We start from the raw sequence: 25644 nt of genomic DNA, 5'->3' as shown, positions 1-25644 counted from the left end.
AAAAAAAACGAAAAAAAAAAACGTGACTTTACATGATGAAACCAAATATTTTCTTCTCATTGTTCCTGGAATAGCAAACTCTTCTTGCTGTTGAGGGATGTATGACGTAGTGCGGTTAAGGAGGAGGTGGGGAGTGAAATAAAGCAGTTGTAGAAAACCTCAAAATATATAAAAAAGGAACAATGCAAAGAAAGCCCCTGACAGGAACACAGTGCAGCTTCCCGTGGGTCATATTGACCCGTCTTGCTTTGCCAAGTCATGAAACCAAACGTACCAACACAGCAAACAAACGCAGGTACGATTTATTTTTATTCAATCCTCCCATTGTCTTCCTCATGATATGTATACACACAAAGCAGCAGACTTCCCTATATTTCCCTGCTAACACACAACGTTATATTAACAATTTTACATTGCTACAACGTTGTATGTTGGCTGGGTTTATATCTAAAAACACCTTATGCAGACCCAGTATAAACCTGTTTGGGGGAAATTACGATTTTTTCTGTGAAGGCTAGCGTGAAACAACAACGTGTCCGATATTAAAACAAAGGAATGAATACTTAATACTTTCATATTATTGATTTGTTTGTCGTTGTTTTACTACTTTTATACCATTGTTTCTTGGGTTTCCCGAGTTAAGTGTAGCAGATAAACCCCTCTGACAATTATAATCCACTGTGCCCGTGATTCGTAGAAACTAATCTTTTAATTAATGTATTTGTGTTATCTGATGTGCACTAGGCTTATTCAGCTGTGTCAAATAAAGAAAGAAAAAAAAACGTGTAAAATTCTACTAACAAGCTGTATTAAGCAACGAGGGTGGCATATACAGTGTAATTTATCTTTAACTCCCCAAGATTAGTCTTTACGAGATCAAAATTCAATCCCATCTAAGAAAAGTGCAATGACGTTATTTGTAAATGTGCCCAAAACTCCTTAATGAATAACTTTGCGAGAGGAGAAAGCAAATGTTCCTCCAGCTGTTTCCTGTCGAAAATGTCTGTGTAATGTAGATAAATGTGAGGATTTTCTCTAAATCCGTCTCCTGTTTGCTAAATCTCACTTCACAAAAATCAGAGCAGATGAGCCTGCGCAATGGAACAAAGTCTGAATATTGAAATGTGACATTGCCTACATCTCATCCTCTTTCTCGCTGGATTTTTTTAATGACTTCAAACAAATTCATTTTGCTGGGCTTTGCAGTTTAGAAACCCATGGGGATGTCTAGCGGTCATACAACAGACTTCTTTCAGTGGCAATTGTGTGATGTCTTCAAGGTAATTTGCTGAATTGCTTTTTCTTTAAATATTCACCTTTTACTTTTATTTTAGACTTCTTAAATGTATGCATTCATATTTAAGCACATTTGATAATAATAATAAGACTGGCTGCATTTATTAAGAAAAAACGTTAGACGTGTTAATGTTTGTGTGTGTGTGTATGTGTATGCATGTATGTATGTATATATGTGTGTGTATATATATATATATATATATATATATATATATATATATATATATATATATATATATATATATATATATATAATCATTATTGATTTTACTTTGGCAAAAGTGTGTAGCAGTTATTTGTTTAACAGTCTGTAACATATAACCATTGATGAAGTTTGGCATTGCATTGTGCATTTTATATATGATTGTATGTCTTTAACACACAGGCACATACATGTGTATATATACCCATATATATGCGTGTGTGTGAATGTGCAGGCGACTTATGTGCTTTTAATTTTCACAAGTTCGCATTTGTACAAACGCTTGTAGAGGCATTAATCCTAATTTAAAAACCATTCAAGGTGCACGCGTTTGCATTTCAACTTTCAAATTAACTTATGCTGTCTCTGCATAAATAAAGAAGAATAAACAAACTTTTGAACGAAATGTGAAAAGCGTTTTTCTCAGTCTGTGGCTACCTTAGGCGCCCTTAGAAAGCTCGGTTTAAAGTTGCAGTTTATAGCGTTATGCTGCTGGATATCTAGTGTAAATTCTCTTTATTATGTAAATTTGGCCTGCAGAGGTTCCCTGGCTCTGACTGCTGGGTTTGGCGGAATAGCAATTTTCCATCACATTGTAACTCTAACTTAAGCCTGCAAGACCCCCGTTCAGCACATTATGAGAGAGCGGTTTGGTGCCGGGCAGTTGGTTTCTCATTGCTTCCCTATGCCACTTAGTGTGTGTTGTTTTTTTTTTTTTTTTCTCTCCTGACACACTTCTCGGATAATCGTAAACGGAGAACTCGGTAAAAATGCGAAAATCGTATGTCCGTGCTGATAAACTTATTTACGCTGTCATTAAATAGCTGCAGGATGTATACAATTACTACATAAAAACGCAACGAACCTTAAAATGCACCTGTTATGCGTTGCTGCTTTGTATCGATTGAAAAGGATTGAATATGTTGTACCCACGGGGTATTGTTTACTTTGGTGAATGTGAAACATTGTATGTATTTATTTCGATATAAGTGCCATCCTAACTCACACTTGGCCACGGTAGTTGAAATGAGGTAGCTTCAGTTTCTGCCAGATGTACAATGTACAATGGTGTTAAAAAGAGTAGCATCACCCAAAGGAAATGTATTTATTTGTATGTTGCCAATACCATTGCCATTAAGTCGGCAATAACCCTTCTGTATTTACACCAACCAATAGTCAGTGGTGGAACAATGCAACACATGTTACATCATCAACTTTGTTTTGCATAAAACCAACCAATGAGAACTTGAATGTCCATACAGTGCTAGAGCAGCAATGGGTGAGCACTCCCAGTTTGCACCATCCAGCCAGAGCGCATGTCTTGCCCTGAATTAGGAAGGGTTCTCCTCTCAAGAAATGGCAAACTATGTGCATTATAATCATCGTCTGTGTCCTGCTTATTGCAATGAAAACATAGTGAAGCAAGGACTGTAGCTCGGATGAAGAGAAACGGACATCTAAAAATGCATTTCAAGGTGGCATTTCGAAAAGATGAGTTTTGAAACATTGCTCAGCTTCCTACACCAATCTTGGAAGCATATAGCCAGTGCTGTGATTGCCAGAAGACTCTTTGCAAGCAAAGGCATCCACATAATAAACTTTTTATCATGGTCAAAATGCCTTCTGCTTTCTTAAAGTGGACTAAAGGGCAGACCAATTGGACAGCTGAGCCCTGGAAGTTTGTGAGTTTCTCTGAGTCTTAACCTCCATGGCTTTGAGGGTCCCCCAGTATGTATGAAGGAGAAGGGTTGAAGAATTTCATCCTGACTGGCTAGTGTCCACTGTGATGTTTCATGCACATTAGTCTGGTTTTATTTCCATGGGGTTGCTCATCTGCACTTTGGAAATAGTGAACTCTCATGCGTTCATCTCTTAGATCAGTTTGGACACACTGGTTACCTGTGTCTTTCAGGATGATTCACAACAACGCAAGTAGTTAAAGAAAGGGTTGAAGATCAAGTCAATCAACTGCCTACCACAGAAGGGTTAACAGCTCAGACTTAAGTCCCACTGAGAGCTGCTAAAGGTTGATTTGTGCTTACCTTTCCATGTAGGAGCTATAAACCCTGATGGAACTGTACTTCCAATGAATTGACCATCACATCCAGCAACTAATTCCACCATTACTGCAGTGCCGTTATTAAGGCAATGCTTGGATCAACAAAGTATTAGACTTTAAAAAACAAACCATTTGTGTTTGCGCAGTGGTAACCATTGGAATATAATCGATATTGTGTACTAGGTCACTTTTTGTAGCACATTATGATAACCAGCTGTTGCACATAAAAGTTGTTTTATATTTTTGTTTTAGATGCATATTCAACTTGCATGACACCTACAAAAAGACAATTTCAAGGGTGATGCAGTTTTTTTAACACTACTGCAAAAAAAAGGCAGGTTTTCCTCTGAGACCCGTTTCTACTAAATAGATCTGAACATAACACAGTTGGCTGTAAGTCACTGTACTTTAACCTCTGAGTGCCAGAGAGTGTGAACAGGGAATTGAGGTGGCTATGGGAAAACAAAGCAAAACCAATCAACAGAAAAACAAAAAAAAATTCACCATGACCTGCAAATTGCTTCCAATCTAAAAATACAAGCCTTTAACTGGACCTTATCTATTTATTTTTCATGTTTGTCAAGCCCTATGTTTGTAGTTTGTCTTCATGATCTGTCTGTCCATCTATCCTTGTTTGTGTTCCTGTCAGCCTGTCTTGCCTATCAGTCTGTTCCACCCTGAGGCATGTATCCATGTAATCTGATGATAGGTCAGCTTCGAGTTAATGCCTATGATGCTCTCTGCAGAAGTTTGGTTACGTTATACTAAAAGGCTTATTTCCTTTTCTTATTGGTTGCAGTTTAAGATGTGCTCTTTATCCTCTACCCATATCCTCTACTTGATCCTGTGTCTGTGCCTGACTCAGGCAGCTCTATCAGGACCGGAGACTTTGTGTGGTGCTGAACTGGTGGACACTCTGCAATTTGTGTGTGGAGATAGAGGCTTTTATTTCGGTAAGTGCACTTTTTTATTATTTATTTATGTGTGTAATGCATTCTCTCCCCCCTTCCCCCCCCCCCCTCACTGCCCTAATGGGTTTCTTAATAAATACAAAAGCAGCAGTTTTCCCTTTTTGATTTCAGCTTACATCAAGAGTAAAACTAGTGGGATGAATCTGTATTAGATATGGCACCCTTTGCTTTTCTCTCATTCTTTTTTAAAACGTCTTTTTGGTTGTTATTCTTGATGGGATCTTCTGTTCAGAAATTATGTGGGGTTTACTATCCAACACTAACTGTGTGTGTGGTGGGTGGGGGGTTTAAAAGGAGTAAGATTTCCATTGTTAAGGTTTACTTTTGAATGCACATGATCGTTTTGAAATATTTTTAATGTTGTAAATTGTCTATGATACGAGCGGTAAGGTGTTTTTTTCAAAAATGATACATTTATTGTAGATGTAGGAAGTTGTTATGCCAAATCGACCTTCACCAGTATTTGTATTTAAGTTGGGTGCACCTATGGAGCTCTCTCGAAGGAATATTTAGCCAAGAACCCAGTTGTTCTTTCAGTAAACCATGTGCCCTGTTTTTGATTCATATATTATGTGACATTCATTGTCATGCCTTTTACAATAGTAATATTAATGTATCTGTAACTGTATGCTCACTGTATAATCCATGCCTGACAGGTGTTGATTTAGTGGCATACTTTATCAGTCAGATTCAAAGCGGATGAAGTCAGGTTTTTGGAATGAAAAGCTCTATATCCAACCTGAATTGTATATGTATTCTTCATGTTAGTTTCTTTCAAAAACTAGTCATCTTAGTTGCAGGTTGAGAATGAAATATATCATGTACATCAAGTAGGTTGATAACCAACCTAGGAGAAGATAATTATAGATTGTTGTAGATAATTATTTTTAAATAAATCAATGATAAATAGCAAATCAGCAGTGTAGAACATAGGTTGTTAGAATTAAGCAAAAACTGGTTGCAAGAATCGCTTCTATACAGTACAGAACTTGTTTACCTGAGCATGGCAATGTGCTAAATATACGATCTATCCTCCACAACATCCAAGTGTTCCTAATTGCAGCTAAGCTTGACATTTGGGAAAAACAAAGTTGACTATTCACACTGTTTTGTTTTGATTTGATTTATTTTGTAACTCATCCAGACTTGGATACAAGTATCTTGGATACAAACACTAATATCAGAAGATGCTGCTTGTGATCTTATTTTTCAAAGTCTACTTTATTTCATACATATTCTTTTTTACTTGAATAAGTTGTCTATTTGCACTGGATAAAATAATGGGCACAGGAGAATGTTTTTCTGGCTGCAGCCACACTCATTCTTGGCAAAACTGCTACTTCTGCTTTTCACTGAACCTTAAATACCAAGAAAAACCCTTGAGTGACTCCATTTTTGGCAGAGGACAACTGTTGGCGATTGTGTTGCATGTTCCTATGTATTTGCCTTGACATAATTATTTGCAGTTCAGTATTTGATTAGCTTTGGCAGTCGCAGAGACAATGCAAATATCAGAAAGACCACACAAATCTGGACTGAATAATAAGAAAAAAGGCCTGGTATTATAACCTTTGGCCATTAATGCCTGTAATTAGGAGTATTGCTCATCCAGTACAGGTGTCTAAGATTCGGGGGATTTGTTCTGCTGGGGTAAAATAAGGGCAAGGTCTCGGGTTTCAAGAAAAGCCGAACAGTAGGATTGTTTGGTCACAGAGGAAACGGGGGTATCTTTTTAAACATGTAACCTATTCTGCCATGTTTATAGTTTTTGTTGGGGTCTAAAGTCCCCTCTTTGTCACAGCTTTTAAACTGAACCATCACTAAGGGCCAAGTAAGACATTGTGGAATTGCATATAGACATGCTCTTGTACATAAGTAAGGGACTGTGAACATGTTGAACACCTGAAGGCATTAGACTTCACATTCACAAAGGAATGATGCACTGGTTCTTCCTGTACAAAGGATACTTTTTATTATAACTGCAGTCAGTGCTGTATGACGCATACCTTGAATGCTTTGATTAAATTCAAAGTATTCTGTATGTGCACTGTGAACTCCAAAAAGTGTTTTGTTAGTTTATTGAAGACTGGTGGTAGAAGAACGTGAGAGATTGCTTTTTCATGTGATTTGAAGATAATTGCCTGTAATTAACGTGGAATTGTGAGCTTAGATTGTGATGCCAGGAATCTATTGACACCTGGTTAAGATTTAAAATAAAATGCAAATCTGGACAGCCAGTGTTCTTGTAGTATTTTTAGTTAGCAGTACCAGTTAAGGAAAAGTATTATTTCAGTGCTTGACAACCTTTTTGTCTTCACCACTATGTTGAACTTGGCCCAGGCCTCCATGCTGAACTGTCCTCTGACAGCTACACAGTGACATTAGGATCATGGGAAAAGAATGTGCCAATTCACCTTGCACATGTCATTGTAAAAGTAGCTGCACTTGGATTTCATAACTTCGTATTTCATTACCTTGACATAAATGTGAAATACTACACGATGGAAAAATATTTTATTGAAACAAAATGTCTCAAACCATAGTCAGTTTTTCCAATTATTATTTTGAATGAGAAATCTTATTATGTCTTGTTAAATGTTAATATAGACTGAATCATCTAAAAGTGATGTATCTGGTTGCAGATACTAACACTAATAAAAATGTAGGTTAAAATTTTGGAAATTTGGAAAAAAGACACGGCAAAGTGAAGACACTTGAATAAAGTTCTCCATAATCCACTATGTATATAACTATGTTAATAACATGATTCGTAAGTTTTGGCATCATGTGACATCACTGAACAGAATCGCATTCTGAAAAGATTGACCTTTTCAGCTTGTATATAGTAGTATGCAATATTCTATACTATAATTGCAGCTTCATCTCATTTCCGAATGACTAATGCTAAATTATGGAGGGAAAAAGTTTGTGACTTTCCACTTTTAGTTAAATTATTTTAATTAATGGGATCTCTACCATTAAAATTACCTTTATTGTATTGAGTTACAGTGGACAAAAAAGGTGTGTTTGACAGTTTTGGGCAGGATCATATGATACGTTGCTTTAAATCTTTGATGCACTTTGTAATTTGGGTCAAAGTCCTTGAAACAGTGGGTGAGTACATAAGTATGCACTCTTACAGAGCCCAACAATACAAACAAAAGAAAAATCAAAAACACCTTTTGAGACGCAACTAATAGCCATGGAAAAATAAGAAGCAGGAAGATATTGGATCTGCTCTTGCCCACTTCTTTCATATCTCGGGTGAAATTAACGGAATTGGGGAAAGGAGTCTAGAAAGCTTCCTGTAGAAGTTTGTACAGGGTGGGCTGCCAGAAATTCATTATGGTGAAATGCAAACGTGAAATTTCCCAATGAGCAGCTCCTTAATTAACTACTATATTCCCAACCACAGGAGAAATATAATTCTGTGTTGAGTACCTCCAGCCATAAGTGTGAAGAAGGAAAAAATTTGGAAAATATCTCTAAACCTATAACTCATACATTATTGCTAACAACCATTTATTCCTTCAATAAAGATCTAGTCCAAAGCTCTGAATGGGATGTATCGGATAACATTTCATTTATATATTTTATTTGTGCAAAAACAGGTACAGGTTCTGCTTTTTTTTTTTTTGGGTTGCCCCCGCCTCCCCCATGAAAATGCATTCAATGAGATCACTACATGCAGGTTAGCAACAATGTTATGATCACTCACTGCAGCCACAAAATGAGCTTTTGCTGATCAAAGTAAAGCTGTTTCTGCTATGTCTTTTTGATTACAATGGAGTTTGATGTTACTTTGCTGGTATATTGGTTTTCCCCGTTTCCTGTCTGTTAATTGGCATTTGATAGACTGCTTAATGACCTGGCATAATGACCTGAAGTGTGCAATCGTTAGTGGCTAGTATCTGCGACCATCTCTTTCATCACTTCTCTACATCCTTCTGTATGGATCCTACATTATCTTTCCAATGAATCTCCCATGATAAATCCATAAAAAAAAGAACTTTTCATCCCTTGAGATCACCTTGCAGAAGATTATCTCATTTAATGCTTTTAACATGTGTAACCATATTACAACATCTTGGAATTGTTCTTTGATGGGCTTTTGTTTTATTCTGATCAACAAGGGAGGAAGGAAAATTCAGTTTAAATTGATTGGTGCAGACCTACATTTTGCAAGTGCAAGAGGGATGAGAAGTCTGCCATCTTGGTACAAATAAAGTGAAACAGGCTAAAAAAGCACTTTGATGCTGTCCACAGCTTCTCCAGTAGGGTAGGTGGTGTATTCCTGTAATTGTGTGCCACTTCCAGTTGACATTTTCCACAATAATGAAAGGAATACTGTGTTATTGCAATGAAGACAAATGCATTACTTCTGGTAAATAAAATACATAAGTGGATAATATTGTTCACAGTAATAGATCCAATAGAATGAAGACCATCAAAGTAAACTGTCTTTTGGCACATTTTTTTGTTGTTGAGTTACTTTTCTGCAGTGTTTACAGGAACATCTGGCTTGTAAGTTAATGGTCTACATTTGTCTGTATTCTATATTACCTCTTCTTTTTGTAAGTGATGAGTGACAACCAAAGTTTTGACTAAAATACTTTATTTATTCATTCCCAAGGTGTCATCTATCCGAGGAGAAAGTAAAAGGGCTGTATCATCACTGAAAGCCCTTTGTTCGTTGGTTCATTGTTTCAGAGTTCAGAATCTGTCATTATAAATAACTCTGCTTTAGATGTAAACTCTTTAATCCTGCTGGAAACGTCAAGTTAAAAGATAATCTCTTTTCTGGTACTATAAACTTGAACAAAAAAATGAAGCATTGAGGTTGAAAAACTCCAATAAATAATAAGGGTCCACAAATATGCAAATTGGATTATCTTTCCTGAAATCCCTTGCCAGGTTTCTGTGATTTTATCCAGTTTTCTTCAGATTTAAGTGGAGTTTGCCTTGTTCTCTGTAAAGTAGGTATTAATTAGTAGATGTTGCAGATTTGATTGGATCTCATTAAGACTTAAGCTAAGATTTTTGTTATACAGTATTAAGAATGTTAATGGAGGTATCATTGGTAATTACTGAAGATTTACCAATAGGATTAAACTACACTTGTTGTGAAGCTTTCAGACATCCATTGTTGGACCACCAAAAACATTAAACTAAAAATAATGATTTCAGTGTTGTCTGAGCTATCCATTCTAATTTGTTATTTTGGTGCTAAATAAGATATTGGTTGATTCTGTTGATGTTCAGTGGATAAGAAACCTTGTTTAAAAGGTGAAGGAAACCAAGCTTGGCTATAAACGCTTTCTTGAACCAATAAGAAATAGGTTGTTTCCAGGTCTATAGGTTTTTTCATAGTCCCCACAGAGTTATAAACTGCTTGACACTCAGCAGGCAACACATTGTACCAGTTACAGAATCTACTTTTTTATTAACCACTAAGGGCCTGTAAAACTCTTGTATCCCAGCTGTGGTACTGCAAAGGAGGAATCTGGCTTCTTTCTCCCATTTCTTTATTCCTTTCTTTTTATAGGATGGCATGTTATGTACAATATATTTTGGATTAAGCAATGTATGAACTTTGCATTGACAATGTACCTGCTTTCAGTCCTTTTCCGGAAGATATTGTGTTGTATTCTTCTTATTTTTTTAAGAATGAATAATAACTTTGTAAATCTATTTCCCCTTCCAACGAAAATCTGTTTGGCAGAGAGTGTGAGTTTTTCCAGCACTGTATTTTGACCTAGGCTTGTAAATTCTGCTGTGTTGGCAAGGTATGCTCCCTCCTGAACATTGTATTCATCCCTCAGAATATATTAAATTATTTCCCCTTTTTATTAGTGTGTTACTCACTTAGGATGCTAACCCCAGACTGGAACACATTTCTTTCCAGTGTACCTCCCATGACAGTGCTCTCCTGTATTTTGTACGTCATCTTGGGCCTTAAGTACATGCTTTCCTATGCCTCTTCATGTTACTTGGACTGTTTCCATCTAGGCACAGGCAAGGAGTCCATTGGAAGGTGTAAAACCAAAGGCCTTTCCACAGGCTCCTGAGCATCTCCCGTGAGTAAGCCCCATTTGTGGAAGAAAAGGCCCCCAACCTTAGCCTAGCGAGTATTCCCTGGCAATGTACATATTGTTTTAAAGATGTCCTGCATACTTCACTTGACTTCAGTGTGTGGTTGCAATAATGTATAATTAGTTTGTTAGGTTATATTAGATTGCTGGTGAAGGAGAAATAACTTTCATCATGCAGTTGTTTCTTGGCTCGCCTGGCAGACTTTGCTTGTTTAGTATGTACATTTAAGGTGGGGCTTCCTGTCAGTAAGACCAAGCAGAAGTTGAAGGAGGTATGGAGATTTCTACAATTGATTGAAATGCCAAGAAAAGAACACCTGTTGATATGTATGGAGTGGCAGTCAAAAGTTTACCCTCGCCCCAGTCTTAACTCTACTGGTTTCTGTAGGTTGAATGAATCCCTGTTCATCAAATTCTGGAAATGCATGAATGATATAGTTTAAGGATTTTTATGAATGTAAAGGAAATAGCGTGTAACATTGTTTCAAATGAAGGCTGCAAATGTTTTGGATGGCAACTGTATATACTTTATAGGACTGTAAAGTCTTTCAAAATGAATAGTTGCTTTTTATTATGGAACCTAGGCTTATTAAAGCCTGGAAAATTGCCTCACAAAGGGAGTCTGATATGTACACATTATTTTTACATTACATTATTTGTCATTTAGCAGATGTTCTTATCCAGGGCAACTTACATTTGTACCCATTTATACAGTGAAGTACCTTGCTCAAGGGTACAACAGCACTGCCCCACCCAGAATTTGAGCCCACAACCTTCCAGTTATGAGTCCAGAGCCCTAACCACTACTCCACAGTGCTGTCTACATATGTAGCCGTGTTGTTGTACCTGGCTGAAAGTCTGAGACGATTCACAAGGTGTTGTGGGTAGCACAGAAAGCTTAGCGGATGATATTTGGAAGAGAAAAAAACATCACAAACCAGTGCATACCTGAAGTGGACAGTCACGTCGGGAATGAAAATTGTAGACAAAAGCCAGTCTTGGAAAGCTGCTGTGGAATTTCATGTTGTGCACAGCGGCCTGCCAATAGCATTAAAGTATTTGTCCCTGTTTGTTTACAAAAGCTCACAGGCACAAACCTTTGTTTACAGGGATCAGAAGTAATAATCCTTCTTAATACACTGTTTTTAAATCTGTTTCAGCTGATTTTCTCTGCTCCAGCGGTTTGTTCGGCAGAATTAAGTTATTTTGAGGAACAGCGGATGTTAATTTGTGGGACTTCATCATAGGCATGGAAAACAAGCCAAAAAGAGAAATCTACCCACATCACAGCTAAACTGGCTAGCAACAAGCTCTCTAAAGCCCCATTCACACTGAAATGCTGGCAACGTTTGCCTGCTTTTTTCCGGTTTCCCCCCCATTCACACTGGGTTTGAATGCTGGAAAATTGCCGGCAAGGACCCATTAACACAGAAAACGGAGATTGCAGGCAAGAGCGCTGTAGCCATGGGAACAAGACGCTACAGAAGCCTGTGGATTCGGGAGAGGAGACCCGGACCGATATTCTGGACGTGTTTGTACAAGTGTGATAATTTCCCCATTTAAAGGTATGACAGTAGCAGTAAAATACTCTGACATGGATATTTAGGAGACGTCACACTACTGTGTTACTGTATATTGTTATATAGGCAAAACTATCACCATTCGGCAGCGCAACGCTGATTATAATATTCACAAATATAGTAGGCTATTGCTGTGTTCTGTATAACTGCATACAGTGTGTTTAAATAGACAGTTGGATGCGGTCACTTCAGACTGTTGTCATAGATTCTGAAAATGAATTGCTTTGCTGGTCAGATCTGTGCACATTCTGCACAACGTGAACACACCCATGTATTATTTGGTTGTATCATTAGTTGTCAAATGTGTTAGACTACTGCATGTAGTAACTTTATTGCCATCATTATTTATTGGCAGACGCCCTTATCCAGGGTGAGTTACAAAGAAGAGCAATACAATGTGCAAAAATACAGTACAGTTCAAAGCATAATGCAATTTACAAATTTACACACGTGTATAGGAAATATACAGTAAACAATACAATGTAGTAATATGTATTTGTTATTGTACGCGTCATTTCTTGTATGTGCTAATCATGTAAAATGTAAATATCTGGTGTTTTACTAATACAAAAGGAACCAAGCTCACTTGATTATTGAGTTTATTAACACGGAAGTGAACTACGAAAACGAACCAAATTTACTGAGCACGTTTGTACATTAAACAAGTTTCAAAGCAAGCGAACCAAACCGATTTCATTTGAAACTAAACTATTTGCCGGCAATAACCCATTCACACAGACCTTGCCAACAACAAAATTCCAGCAATTTGCTGGCAATTGTTTCAGTGTGAATAACTGCATAATCATAAGCCCTGGCTCAAGATATGCCTTGAGAGTATGCTAATGTTTTTTTGTTTTCTATGCAAAACCTCCTTTGTTAGGTGGAGAACAATAGTCAGACCTGTTTTTAATAGAGCTGTATCTTCTCTCCTAGGTGTTTTATAAGTACTAGAAATATATTTAAATACATTTTACAGTATTTTTACAGCAGATCTTGTTCTTCACCGTGATGCCAGAAAGAGAAATGGTTTTGTATACATCCACAAACTAGTCCAGACTGGGATAAGCACCTTGTTTTTCAAGTTTATTCCAGGGACAACAGATGGCTCCACCAGAGGCAATAAACAAATGTAAAAAAAACACTCTCCCAAGAACAAAGTAAAATGTAATACACCCTTGCAATGTCAATAACAAGTGCTTATGCTGCTCAAATGAGCAACCAGGACTGGTAAGCCCAATGAGGCTTTGTAAGCTTCATGGCAGATTTTTGATTGTTGAGCAGCAATGGAAGACTGAACGACTTATACACAATGGTCCCAATAATAATGCATTGCAACGAAGAGATTTGTGGTGTGGAGATGCATCTGTCTCCCAATTATGGCCACCGCCTTCATCCAAAACACAATTGTCACGACACGGCAAGTGGATAGCAGAAGTTAATGCTCTTTGTCAGGGCTGGCATGATTTCTAGCCAAGAGCTATTAACTCTGAAAAGGAAAGTCATTTCCTCCTTGTAAGTGCCATATTTAATTATTATTTAATTTGGTAACAGGGAAAGGCTATTGAGCTGTATAGCTCATTTTCTGAATTGTCCGGGGCAACAGGGGAACTGTAAATAGATTTTTTTTTTTTTTAGGGGTGTAGGGGGTTGCTTTTATTAGTCACACGGAGGATGTTGAGAGAAATTAGTCTGACCAAAGTTATATTGACCCAGTCCTGGGGTGCAGCCAGGACACTGCAGTAAAGAGCAGTCAGTGGTCTCTGGTATTTCACAAGAAAGTGGAACCCTTTGTAATGATTCATCTCTGAGCTCAGGCTGGATGAACTGGCTTGAAGAACATGGTGACCTCCTGAAGTCTGTTAGGCTCCATTCTCACTAACGTTCACCCCCTCCTCTGGCCATCAAGGTTTTGCTTGGCAACAAGCCATATCTGCAACAGTTTACAAGGAGGTTTGGTCCTAAGAACCCTATGTTTAAGTCTTCCTTATTCTTGCTACATTCTAAATTCTAAAGCACATTGCCATATTGACCATGTACTATGGAGAGAGAGGGACATTTCCTTCAAACAGGGAAACAAATTTATTCCAAGCCAGCACTGCTACTATCCTTAAGATATTTGTTGGCAAGGTCATTGCAGTGTTTCTAAATTCACTGTTGGAATTTAAGTCAGTGGCATATCACCACTTTTTAAGCTTCTACAAGTACTAGGTACTAGTAATTAGTTCCAATTGCCAAAACAAAAATAAACTAGCATAGCTAGTAAAACATAGTGTCAAGGTATAAGTGAGCAATTCTGTCAATTTTCATGTGTTTGGAAGCTTGTGATGAATGATTGAATCTATGAGTTGAAGATTCACTTACAGGCCGATTTGGAATTTTTGTACTTTAGACTAGCAGCAGAGAAGAGCTCCTCTCAAATTGTTCGCTCTAGAATACTGCTCTAGATTATAATTCAAGAAATATGGATCATATTTGGGAAGAACTAAAAGCTGATTCCTGAAGTTAAAATCTACCCTCTTTCCATCAACTTTTTTTTTTAAATTCTCTTATATTGATAGTATCATACCCAATATGTGCAGAACAGAGCAGTTTTTTTAGACCATTTTTATTTAATGTTCCACAGACAAAAAGTTGTTGCACTGTATACAATTTCCAGTATCTAATGGGAGTCTGGGATAAAGGTGGACCTCTCTGCTTTGATATCTTAAAGTCAGAAGGAGCCACATGTTGCTCGGCTGGTGGATAATTCATATGAGGTCTGAAAAGTAAAAATATATATATACACTCACCTAAAGGATTATTAGGAACACCTGTTCAATTTCTCATTAATGCAATTATCTAACCAACCAATCACATGGCAGTTGCTTCAATGCATTTAGGGGTGTGGTCCTTGTCAAGACAATCTCCTGAACTCCAAACTGAATGTCTGAATGGGAAAGAAAAGTGATTTAAGCAATTTTGAGCGTGGCATGGTTGTTGGTGCCAGACGGGCCGGTCTGAGTATTTCACAATCTGCTCAGTTACTGGGATTTTCATGCACAACCATTTCTAGGGTTTACAAAGAATGGTGTGAAAAGGAAAAAACATCCAGTATGCGGCAGTCCTGTGGGCGAAAATGCCTTGTTGATGCTAGAGGTCAGAGGAGAATGGGCCGACTGATTCAAGCTGATAGAAGAGCAACTTTGACTGAAATAACCACTCGTTACAACCGAGGTATGCAGCAAAGCATTTGTGAAGCCACAACACGTACAACCTTGAGGCGGATGGGCTACAACAGCAGAAGACCCCACCGGGTACCACTCATCTCCACTACAAATAGGAAAAAGAGGCTACAATTTGCACAAGCTCACCAAAATTGGACAGTTGAAGACTGGAAAAATGTTGCCTGGTCTGATGAGTCTCGATTTCTGTTGAGACATTCAGATGGTAGTGTCAGAATTTGGCATAAACAGAATGAGAACATGGATCCATCATGCCTTGTTACCACTGTGCAGGCTGGTGGTGGTGGTGTAATGGTGTGGGTGATGTTTTCTTGGCACAGTTTAGGCCCCTTAGTGCCAATTGGGCATCGTTTAAATGCCACGGCCTACCTGAGCATTGTTTCTGACCATGTCCATCCCTTTATGACCACCATGTACCCATCCTCTGATGGCTACTTCCAGCAGGATAATGCACCATGTCACAAAGGTCGAATCATTTCAAATTGGTTTCTTGAACATGACAATGAGTTCACTGTACTAAACTGGCCCCCACAGTCACCAGATCTCAACCCAATAGAGCATCTTTGGGATGTGGTGGAACGGGAGCTTCGTGCCCTGGATGTGCATCCCACAAATCTCCATCAACTGCAAGATGCTATCCTATCAATATGGGCCAACATTTCTAAAGAATGCTTTCAGCACCTTGTTGAATCAATGCCACATAGAATTAAGGCAGTTCTGATTGCGAAAGGGGGTCAAACACAGTATTAGTATGGTGTTCCTAATAATCCTTTAGGTGAGTGTATATATAGTGAGGGAAAAAGTATTTGATCCCCTGCTGATTTTGTATGTTTGCCCACTGATAAAGAAATTATCAGTCTATAATTTTAATGGTAGGTGTATTTTAACAGTGAGAGACAGAATAACAAAAAAATCCAGAAAAACGCATTTCAAAAAAGTTATAAATTGATTTGCATGTTAATGAGGGAAATATGTATTTGATCCCCTATCAATCAGCAAGATTTCTGGCTCCCAGGTGTCTTTTATACAGGTAAAGAGCTGAGATTAGGAGCACTCTCTTAAAGGGAGTGCTCCTAATCTCAGCTCGTTACCTGTATAGAAGATTCCAAACTCTCCACCATGGCCAAGACCAAAGAGGTGTCCAAGGATGTCAGGGACAAGATTGTAGACCTACACAAGACTGGAATGGGCTACAAAACCATCGCCAAGCAGCTTGGTGAAAGGTGACAACAGTTAGTGCGATTATTCGCAAATGGAAGAAACTCAAAATAACTGTCAGTCTCCCTCGGTCTGGGGCTCCATGCAAGATCTCACCTCGTGGAGTTTCAATGATCATGAGAACGGTGAGGAACACACAGCCAAGGCAACAAAGGAGTGGCTCAAAAGAAGCACATTAAGGTCCTGGAGTGGCCTAGCCCATCTCTAGACTTTAATCCCATAGAAAATCTGTGGAGGGAGCTGAAGGTTCGAGTTGCTAAACATCAGCCTCGAAACCTTAATGACTTGGAGAAGATCTGCAAAGAGGAGTGGGACAAAATCCCTCCTGAGATGTGTGCAAACCTGGTGGTCAACTACAAGAAACGTCTGACCTCTGTGATTGCCAACAAGGGTTTTGCCACCAAGTACTAAGTTGAAGGGGTCAAATACTTATTTCCCTCATTAACATGCAAGTCAATTTATAACTTTTTTGAAATGCGTTTTTCTGGATGTTTTTTGTTGTTATTCTGTCTCTCACTGTTAAAATACACCTACCATTAAAATTATAGACTGATCATTTATTTGTCAGTGAGCAAACGTACAAAATCAGCAGGGGATCAAATACTTTTTTCCCCTCACTGTGTGTGTGTGTGTGTGTGTGTATATATGTATGTATATATGTATGTGTGTGTATATGTATATAATATATATATATATATATATATATATGTTTTAACATTTGGTGGGGAATAGCTGCCAAAAAAGGTCCACTCTGTGCAATGTGATATCCTGTAAATTTTACACTAAAGAAATGCCTGTCATTAACACCACCGATATATCATTGTAGTCAGCCAAAGGACTGGATGCTAAAACAGGACAATTATTGTGCAGCTTAAAGTTCGTGAACGAGATCCAACCGGACCAAATCCATAGCGCTTTAGCCAAGCTGAAATTCCATTTAGTCCTTCTGTCGAGTTTTATGGGTCTCCAGCATGGTGGAGAAAGAGAGACGGATTTTATGTAAATGCATTTGCAAAAAATGTGTGTATATACAGAATATAATATACTGATAAAAGCCTGTACCCTCTTATTTCTTTGAATAAGGGGGTACAGGGTTTTATCACCAAGCTGCATACAAGGTGTCCCTCTTTCTTTTACTTTTGAAGCTAAATTGTGCCCTTTCTGGTTTGCTTGACGTTCATGTTGCACGTTGATCTTGTTCTCAACAACATAGTCCAATTGTGTTGGCTTTTCTTTACTAGAATTCAATAAGAACTCTGATTCAGTAAAATGGTCAGGACTGTTTCTAATAGCTGGGTATACACTGACCATTCATATTCACATTTCCTGTGCCCATTGTGCAGATTCCCATCTGCCAGGTTTGATTGCTGCTCAAAGTTCAGCCGAGTGTTGTGATGAATTTTCTCCCTGCTTGCATTGTCACTGAAATTGGAGTGCACTGAAAGGAATAGTAAGAATTGGCCCTTTTAGTGTATCCTGGTACTAAAAAAAATATTATATAATATTATTCTCTCTCACACCTTTTTATTGTAACTCTTAGACTCCGATTAACATGGCCAGAAATCAGAAAATCTAAATGCTGAGAATGGAAAGAACAAATTGTAGCTCAGTCTGCTGGACCAGTGCAGTGCAAGAGGCTGCAACCTATAGTCCCCGGAGTGCAAGGGATTATGGGGGCAGCCTCGTGCATTTTGACTGGACTGTGTGGACAGAGGGATGGCCAGGGGCCAGTGTAAATAGCTGTTGTGTGGACATTGGGGTGTGGGTTTGCAGTCCCATGTACCCATTCCCCTCTGTGTGCACCTTTTGTTTGTTCACCCTGGCTGCGGCGGCAAGCGCCTGTCACAGCTTCTCTTCCCTCTGTCTGTGTCTCAGTGTTCAGTCTTATATCCTTTTAAGGATCATGTGAGTTGGATTACTGAATTAAAGAGCACCCTAGCTCTGCAGGATTCCATTGTTGGTTACTTACCCACCAACAGATACGCAGCTCTGACACTGGGGTCAGAAACAGGGAGCATGCATCAACGCTGACTGGAAGAAGCTGATCCAAGGCGAAGATGACTGTGGCTGAAAGGTTAATCCGAGATTGAGTGCCTTTGCCTCCAGCTCAATTGGGAGCAGCAACTGGATGCCACAGGGGAGCTGACCAGGAAGTGAGTGAAGCCTGAAGCCCCTTTTGGATCCTGCAAGTGCAACTTTTCCTGAAGGAAGCAGGACCTGGATGCCACCATCACCCCCCAGAGAAACGATCTACTACAGGGAGCTGTCCAGGAAGTTGCCCAGACCCTGAAGAATGTGAGACGGCATCGCCAAGAGGAAATGGTTCTCGGCTGGAAGTAGTGTCCGTTTACTGCATTCGCCCCCACCTGAGGCCTACGGTACTGTGGGGGTGAAAGCAGTATCCAGACAGGGGAGCTGCCCAAGAAGCAGAGCCTGGCCAGGAAGTAACTCCACTCAGCAGACCGCTGATCAATGACTGCCTTCTGTCTGTATCTGCCTGGAATCCACTATCATCAGAAATGGAGAAATGTCTGAAAGTTTGCGAAGTGTAAGCAAATAGTAATTCGGCAAATAAAGGCAGTATTCTACAATGACAAATATTACAAAAGTACATATTTTTTGTTCTGATTTCATAACTGTTCCTCAGTCTAAAGAAAAATTTAATCTTCACTTATTTTCTGATCATGGGATAGTCATCTTAACCCCCCTACTTGCATACTCTGTAGCTGTTCTTCTTGAATAAATTGTCCAGTTTAATAGGCTTGAGGGAAGCAGGGGTGAATCAATACAAATGTAATCAGATCGGGCTTAGAACTTGGATCAATGATGCGAAAAGTCTCCCTTTGGTTTTGAAAAGTCAGGACGACAACTCTGGGCTCTTAGTAAAGTGATGCCGTTGTTGGTGGCAGGGTGACTGTCTTTTGTAACCTGTTTTTCTCATCGAGGATACAGCAGTCTTTAATATAGTACTAAGGGACAGGAATCTCAGAAAATCTCACTTCCTTTCCCTCTCTCCCTTTTCTCTGTTGGCCCTCCTGCAGAAAAACCAGGCTATGGCCAATACTCAAGGAAGCCCACACCCAAAGGAGGCATCGTGAACGAGTGTTGCTTCCAGGCCTGCGACCTGATGAAACTGGAGCAGTACTGCGCCCCGCTGAAGCCCAGCAAGTCGACCCGCTCCGTACGAGCACAACGCCACACAGACATGCCAAAAACACAGAAGGTAGGCCACCTGCTGCTGCTTCGAGGACTAAAACGCAAACCATAAAACATTTAATCAATTTTTATATCAATATATCAATATATATATTGGTTTTTAGTATATCACAGTTCTGAACAATTTGCCACAGAGTGTTTCACACATTAAAAAGACAACATTAGTAACGCATTAGCAGAGGTGTTTAAAAAAGATTTATAACCAAATTTGTTAGTGCGGAAGTATGCATTTTCTTTTAAAATGTGAACATATGAGAACAATATACATTTATGTTTTACAACAAGATGTTAAATCTTAGTGGTTATCAGCTAGTACCTTATATGTATACTATTTTAATATGGGCTGAATTAAAAACATTTGTTCATGTCATTTTCTGCCCCTGATCTGAAGTGTGCTGTATGAGGTTCTGTGACGTAACATCAAGGTAGTAAGGCAGACTCGCTGTAAAAACTGCTTTTGTTCTGTTTCTATGCAGAAATGTACACGGCAGTTATTTTTTTAATGATGATTCTGCTGCTTTTGACTGTTTACCTGACATGCATGAGGTTCTATGTTCAAGGCTAAGTAAACCAATTTTGAAGGAAGTGTTTATTGATTCAGAGTTAAATGCTGCCCCCTCCCTCGTGTGAGATGGGCAGTAATGCTGTCACAGCAAGTGTTCTTGGCTCTGGTGTTGCCCTCTGTCCCCTGATGTCCAAAGGGCAATTGCCAAGTATCAGTTAGATGTGGTGGTGGTGTTTTTTCATGTTTGTATGTATTTGTTTTTGGTGCCACGCACAACATGATGTTAATCTGAAGGTGTGATGGTATTCTGCTTTTCTCATGCCAACAAAATAGCAGAGAAAATCATAATGTGTGTGTGTGTGGGGGGGGGAATCTTCATGTTGACAATCATATGAATAGTATCTGATCACTGAATGAGACCAATCAAAAACCCAAAGAATAGAAACCATGACTTATTATTGAATCTGCTCTTTGAGATACTGCATTTCTACTGACCTACCTTGTGCCTCTCAGTGACTACTGTGGTTTTAAGTGTTCCACAAAATGTAAACATGCAAACTCTGCATTTTTATTGTTTACAGAGACCCATAGCTGGTAATAGTCATCCATCTTGCAAGGTATGTCTTTTTCAGACTGATGCAGTTGCACTGTAGTCAGAGCATGCTGGGCATGATGCACTCCAACTGAGGCATGCAAGCATTCCATGAAAGTGATCTTAGAGTGGTTCAGATGGCATGCATGGTCATTCATGATATACACAGAACAAAACAGGAACACTGCAAAACAATAGCCAAACATTTGATGGAGTTGGTTTGTCTTCCTGATTTTATAGATTTTCCATATTAATATATTGCCTACATGTATTAAATACAAGTTCAAAAAATATTAAGTTCATTTGCAGAATCCCAAAGTTTTACCTTTTAAGTTAGTGAGACAAAAAAAGACACTGTAATGTCCAGGACTGTATAAAAGTTTGCATGTTTTCAAATTGCTTGAAGGAATATGTCCAGGAATGTCTCTGATTTGTCCCTCATAAAAGTAAGATGTTTAGTTGTGAGTCTCAAATATCTAACTAACATATCGGTGTGCCGAGTTCTCCATCCCCTGTGTGGTTGAAAAGAAACCCATTAGCTGAAACAAAACGGCTTGGTGGTCTTCTGTAAAGCCTAATGGTCAGCACGTCTTTGGCAGCATCATGCATGGTTTAACATGGACAATAATGGTAAAAGCATGCTAAAATCTTGAATCCATTAAAATACCACAGTACGCAGTATGCGATATTACAAAAAGTGTGTTGGGAAAATGTAGAAGCCTGTATGACATGCTCTTAAGAAAAGTATTCTTGCTTTTTACTGTACTTTTTTCAAAAAGGAAGCCATTAGTGAAAGTACAGTTCTTGTCACAGTGAATTAGACTTGAGAGTAAGTTGCTTATATAGTAGACATTTTCAACATTTTCCCTTACAAAGGTATTCCACTTTTCCCAGCAGAATAAAGGGAATAACTAGTCAATAGCACTTTGGGTCTGCTTTAGTGAACTGCAGCCTAAGTATGGTGTGACTTTTAAAAATCTATACATAATTAATGTTTAATTGTTCATTAGAATAATGAAAAAAAAACATGTTGTGAATTATTATGCAAATAAGTGCGAGAACCTCTGAAGTTTCCTGTGCACAAAATGATTATCTATATAAACTTCTTCTTTTTCATTGCAGGAGGTGCATTTGAAGAACTCTAGTCGAGGAAACACAGGCAGCAGAAATTACCGGATGTAGAACAGCAATACAAAGAGCGATACAAATGAGGAGTGGATTGGGGGCATGTGGGAGGTGGGGTGGGGGGGTTTGTGGTTGAACGTGCCCCCCCCTCCCCTCCCTGGAAATTGTTCACTGTATATGCAAAAAGTGGAAAATGGTTAAAAAAAAAGCTAAATTTTAAATTATGTAAGTAGAGGGTTTTCTGCTGATAAGCAAGTCAACGTGCAATAAGGAAACAAAACAAGAAAATCAATGGCCTCCAAATACCGATGTAGTGAGCACCACTCATTGGTTTGAAATCTGTGCACTTTTCCCCTGGCTCCCTGTGTCCTGTATTCCACATTACTGCAGTTATGTCCTTGATCACCAATGTGATCAGCATTGATGAGCAGCATCTCTGAGATACCTTTGACTCGGATAGGAGAACTAATAACTGACCTTCTGTCGTTAGATCCAGATCAAAGCTTGATTGTCCGATAACAGCAGACCCAGATCACCACTGGCAGCTGAGAGAAATGGCTCCCTTCTAATTCTGGCATCTTAAAGCTACTATATACTGTTATTGATGTCCAGTGGCAAGGATTGTGTATATGCAAGAGTACAGGAGAGGCAGGGGGTTCACAAAGCCAAAGTGTTTTTCATGTCAAGGAGAAATAACCCCCCCAACCCCCCAAATCACAAAAAGGCTTGGCTGTGTAATCAGAGGAGCTATTCAGTTTTCATAAGCAATCCTAGTTTTGTAAAATTATCAAAATAGTGAGTGGCTTTGTGAATTAATGTATGGGGTGTAGGAGTTGCCTTCATCATCCATTGGAAATGCTATAGCCCAAACTTGATTGGCAATCTGACTGCACGTAAACCATGCGACCTATCTTGGTACTGCAGTAACATCCTGCGCAGTGCTGGTGATTTTTTTTTGTAATAAGTTATTTGTTCTGGAGCTTCATCTTTGAGCAACTGAATGCCGTAATTCTAAACAATGTGAACAAATGAAATTAAGATGTGTTGGCACCACCTATGCAACAAACAACTGCATAGTTTCAGGAACCCTGAAGACTGTATATAACCATTTATAACCAGTGAAGTTTTTTTCCTTTTTTTCCTTCCTCCTCTCTAAAAAGGCAAATCACTGTAAACACTTGCACTGCACCACATTCCAAATTATTCATTCGGCTAAGTTCAGAAAGTAGGGGAAGCTTTGCAACTAGTCTGAAAGGAGTAAAACAATCCATGTAACCTTGGCAAGAAAGGCTTTTGCAGCCTTTAGTATTACTCTATGTTCTATGTGTGCTTCCTTTAAGAAAAGTCTGGAAACGTTACCTTCGACGCTAGAAAGCACCTACATGTTCTAAAATTCAGACAAGTACTATGAATTATGCTGAAAAGTGGTTTTTGTTTTTTGTTCTTTTGTTGTCAACGTGGGTCGATTTGATCAGATGGTCATCGGACTACGAATTTTAAAAGTAATCTCGTGTGTTATACAGTACTTTTACCTTTTGGTATGCAGATACTATCTGCAGAACAAAAGGATTATTTCCAATAAAACTCTTCACGTCCTGCAGTGATGAAATGGGCATGTCATTTTAATGCAACTAGGAGCACGTTTCCGATCAAAACAAACATGAAAGATTATTACAACATTGGAGCCCTGTTCAGTACATGCATTTCAGAAGTAGATTTCATAGGGCTAGGCTTTAAAAACAGGTTTGCATTGTCTATAAGGGTTAATGTCGGTACAGCCTTCTGTTGGGGAAAGTTTATTACAATGTCCAGTGATAGACAGATTAATGATTGATTAAACTTGGCTTATTTTGTCAGCTTAGGGAAGGACCTTTGCTTTCTTCGTAATAACTTGCACTGCATATTTTTCATTATAAAAACAAAAAAGTAAATAAACAGCACTTTTTCATGGAAAAGCATGCAAGACCATCCCAAGTGCCCTACCATAAAATGTCTAATTTGGGGAAAACATTATAGTGAACAATGTTTCATTCTGACTTTAATAGGCTGGTTTCTCTGAAGCACAGCTTTTGTCATCAGATCTCTCAAACCTCACACAAACCATGTTCTTCAGGTAATTCATGCATTTTGTATCTGTGTATAATCAATCATATTCCCATATGTTATTTTATGCATTGTTCTACTATCATTGTACATGTATAGCAAACTGTATTAAGAACTCGTATCCACTGTATAATGGTGCTATTTTGTAGTTTGTTACTTGCAAGGGTTGGCTAAAACAGAAAAAAGTGAAACTATACAAAATAGAGGTCTTCCCTTTTGCACAGGCTCATGGCCACAATTTTAATAGTATTTTTTTTTCCTTTTTTCTTTTTGTAAGCTATTTCAATGAGTTAGTGTAAATGAGCAAGTGTATTTGTGTGAAATCTGTGAATGCATGGGGAAAAAAAAATCTTGATGTGTTCCTAAGAAGACTAGTTGCTATTTTTTTTGTACTGTTTATTTTTTAATTATTATTATTCAGTCTTAATCCCTATGCCAAATGACTTGACAAAAAAAAAAAACACTGTGAACTGTTATCTTCCATTTATTAAGGTGTTTAAAGTCAATAGCATCCATCTGCCTATCCTTCAATTATGTAATGCATTATTCTTCTATATTGTGTGGAATTCTGCAGCCAAAGCTGTGCAATGATGTATAATGTGCACAATATTTTAAACACCATATGCTTATTTTCAGGATTGTGTTTTTTGGTATTTCATAACATTTCCTTCCACACAATAACTCCCTAACAGGACTATATTTAATGTTCTCCATATTTCCAGACAAGACTATTGGTAATGTCCCTTGAAGAATCCCACATTTGTGTTGCTCTTTTGTTGTGTTCGCTCATGGCTGTATTTCAATCCATTTGGAAAGACTATATCCTTTGCCAGCTGAGACTCCTCATTAGAATAATATCGGAAAGACAGAATCAATAAAACAACACATTTTTGGATCTCACAAAACAGCTGCCGAAGCCAAATGTATTCTTTCAACCACAAAAAATATATATTTAAGATTGATGTTATTGATTTTTTTTTTCCCAGGTTCCCCAACTCCAATACCAACAACTTAGTTTAGGGGTACATTTTCAAGCAATAAGCAGCCTGCATGAAAATAATATCCACATCTGTATTTAGAGGTTTACTATTTCAAGGTTTATAAATGCAGTAGGTGGAATCACCCCTTCAAAGAATAAGGTGCTAACTGAGAAAGCACATTAGCAGCATGAAACCAAGTTATTTCCAGATATCGTTTCAGAAATCATTGCAAGAAGTAGACTAGACTAATCTAAAAAGCCACTAACGCACTTCTGTCTCTAAACTGACATTTGGAACATTTTGGAAACTTCTTTCTGAGAACAATATGTCCAACAAAGAAATACCAACAGATAATACCCAGTTGATCATGGAAATACATTCTACCGAGTTTCCAGAAGCATTCACAGTAAGACAATGGAGGTCAAGAATCATAACCTATAATTGTACTTCTCTGGTGTATTATTCCGGCATTTGAATGATCAAT

At 38.3% G+C, this 25644-nt stretch overlaps 1 protein-coding gene across 3 annotated transcripts; it reads left to right on the top strand.

The window, feature by feature from the left end:
- On the top strand, positions 1 to 24809 carry igf1 (insulin-like growth factor 1). Of its 3 annotated transcripts, XM_066705485.1 has the most exons (6): positions 1 to 295; positions 1207 to 1280; positions 4357 to 4510; positions 19681 to 19862; positions 20942 to 20977; positions 22075 to 24809. In XM_066705485.1, the coding sequence occupies exons 2-6, from the start codon at positions 1218 to 1220 to the stop codon at positions 22132 to 22134; spliced, it is 495 nt and encodes a 164-aa protein (XP_066561582.1). In that variant the 5' UTR covers positions 1 to 295; positions 1207 to 1217; the 3' UTR covers positions 22135 to 24809. The 3 variants fall into 3 exon arrangements, with proteins under 3 accessions (XP_066561582.1, XP_066561583.1, XP_066561581.1); XM_066705486.1 differs by lacking the exon at positions 1207 to 1280; XM_066705484.1 differs by lacking the exon at positions 1 to 295 and having other exon boundaries at positions 885 to 1280.
- Positions 24810 to 25644: the final 835 nt, after the last annotated feature.

This window comes from Amia ocellicauda, chromosome 5, assembly GCF_036373705.1.
Source record: "Amia ocellicauda isolate fAmiCal2 chromosome 5, fAmiCal2.hap1, whole genome shotgun sequence".
NCBI lineage: Eukaryota > Metazoa > Chordata > Actinopteri > Amiiformes > Amiidae > Amia > Amia ocellicauda.
Note: the sequence above shows the minus strand (reverse complement) of the source record. Positions and strands in the feature narration are given on the sequence as shown.

What these genes read in the sequence shown, in the direction of transcription:
- igf1 (XM_066705485.1), top strand. Translation starts at nt 1,218, where the DNA reads ATGGGGATGTCTAGCGGTCATACAACAGACTTCTTTCAGTGGCAATTG. An exon ending in AGATAGAGGCTTTTATTTCG is followed by an intron (nt 4,511 to 19,680) that starts GTAAGTGCACTT and finishes GCCCTCCTGCAG; the next exon opens with AAAAACCAGGCTATGGCCAA. An exon ending in ATAGTCATCCATCTTGCAAG is followed by an intron (nt 20,978 to 22,074) that starts GTATGTCTTTTT and finishes TTTTCATTGCAG; the next exon opens with GAGGTGCATTTGAAGAACTC.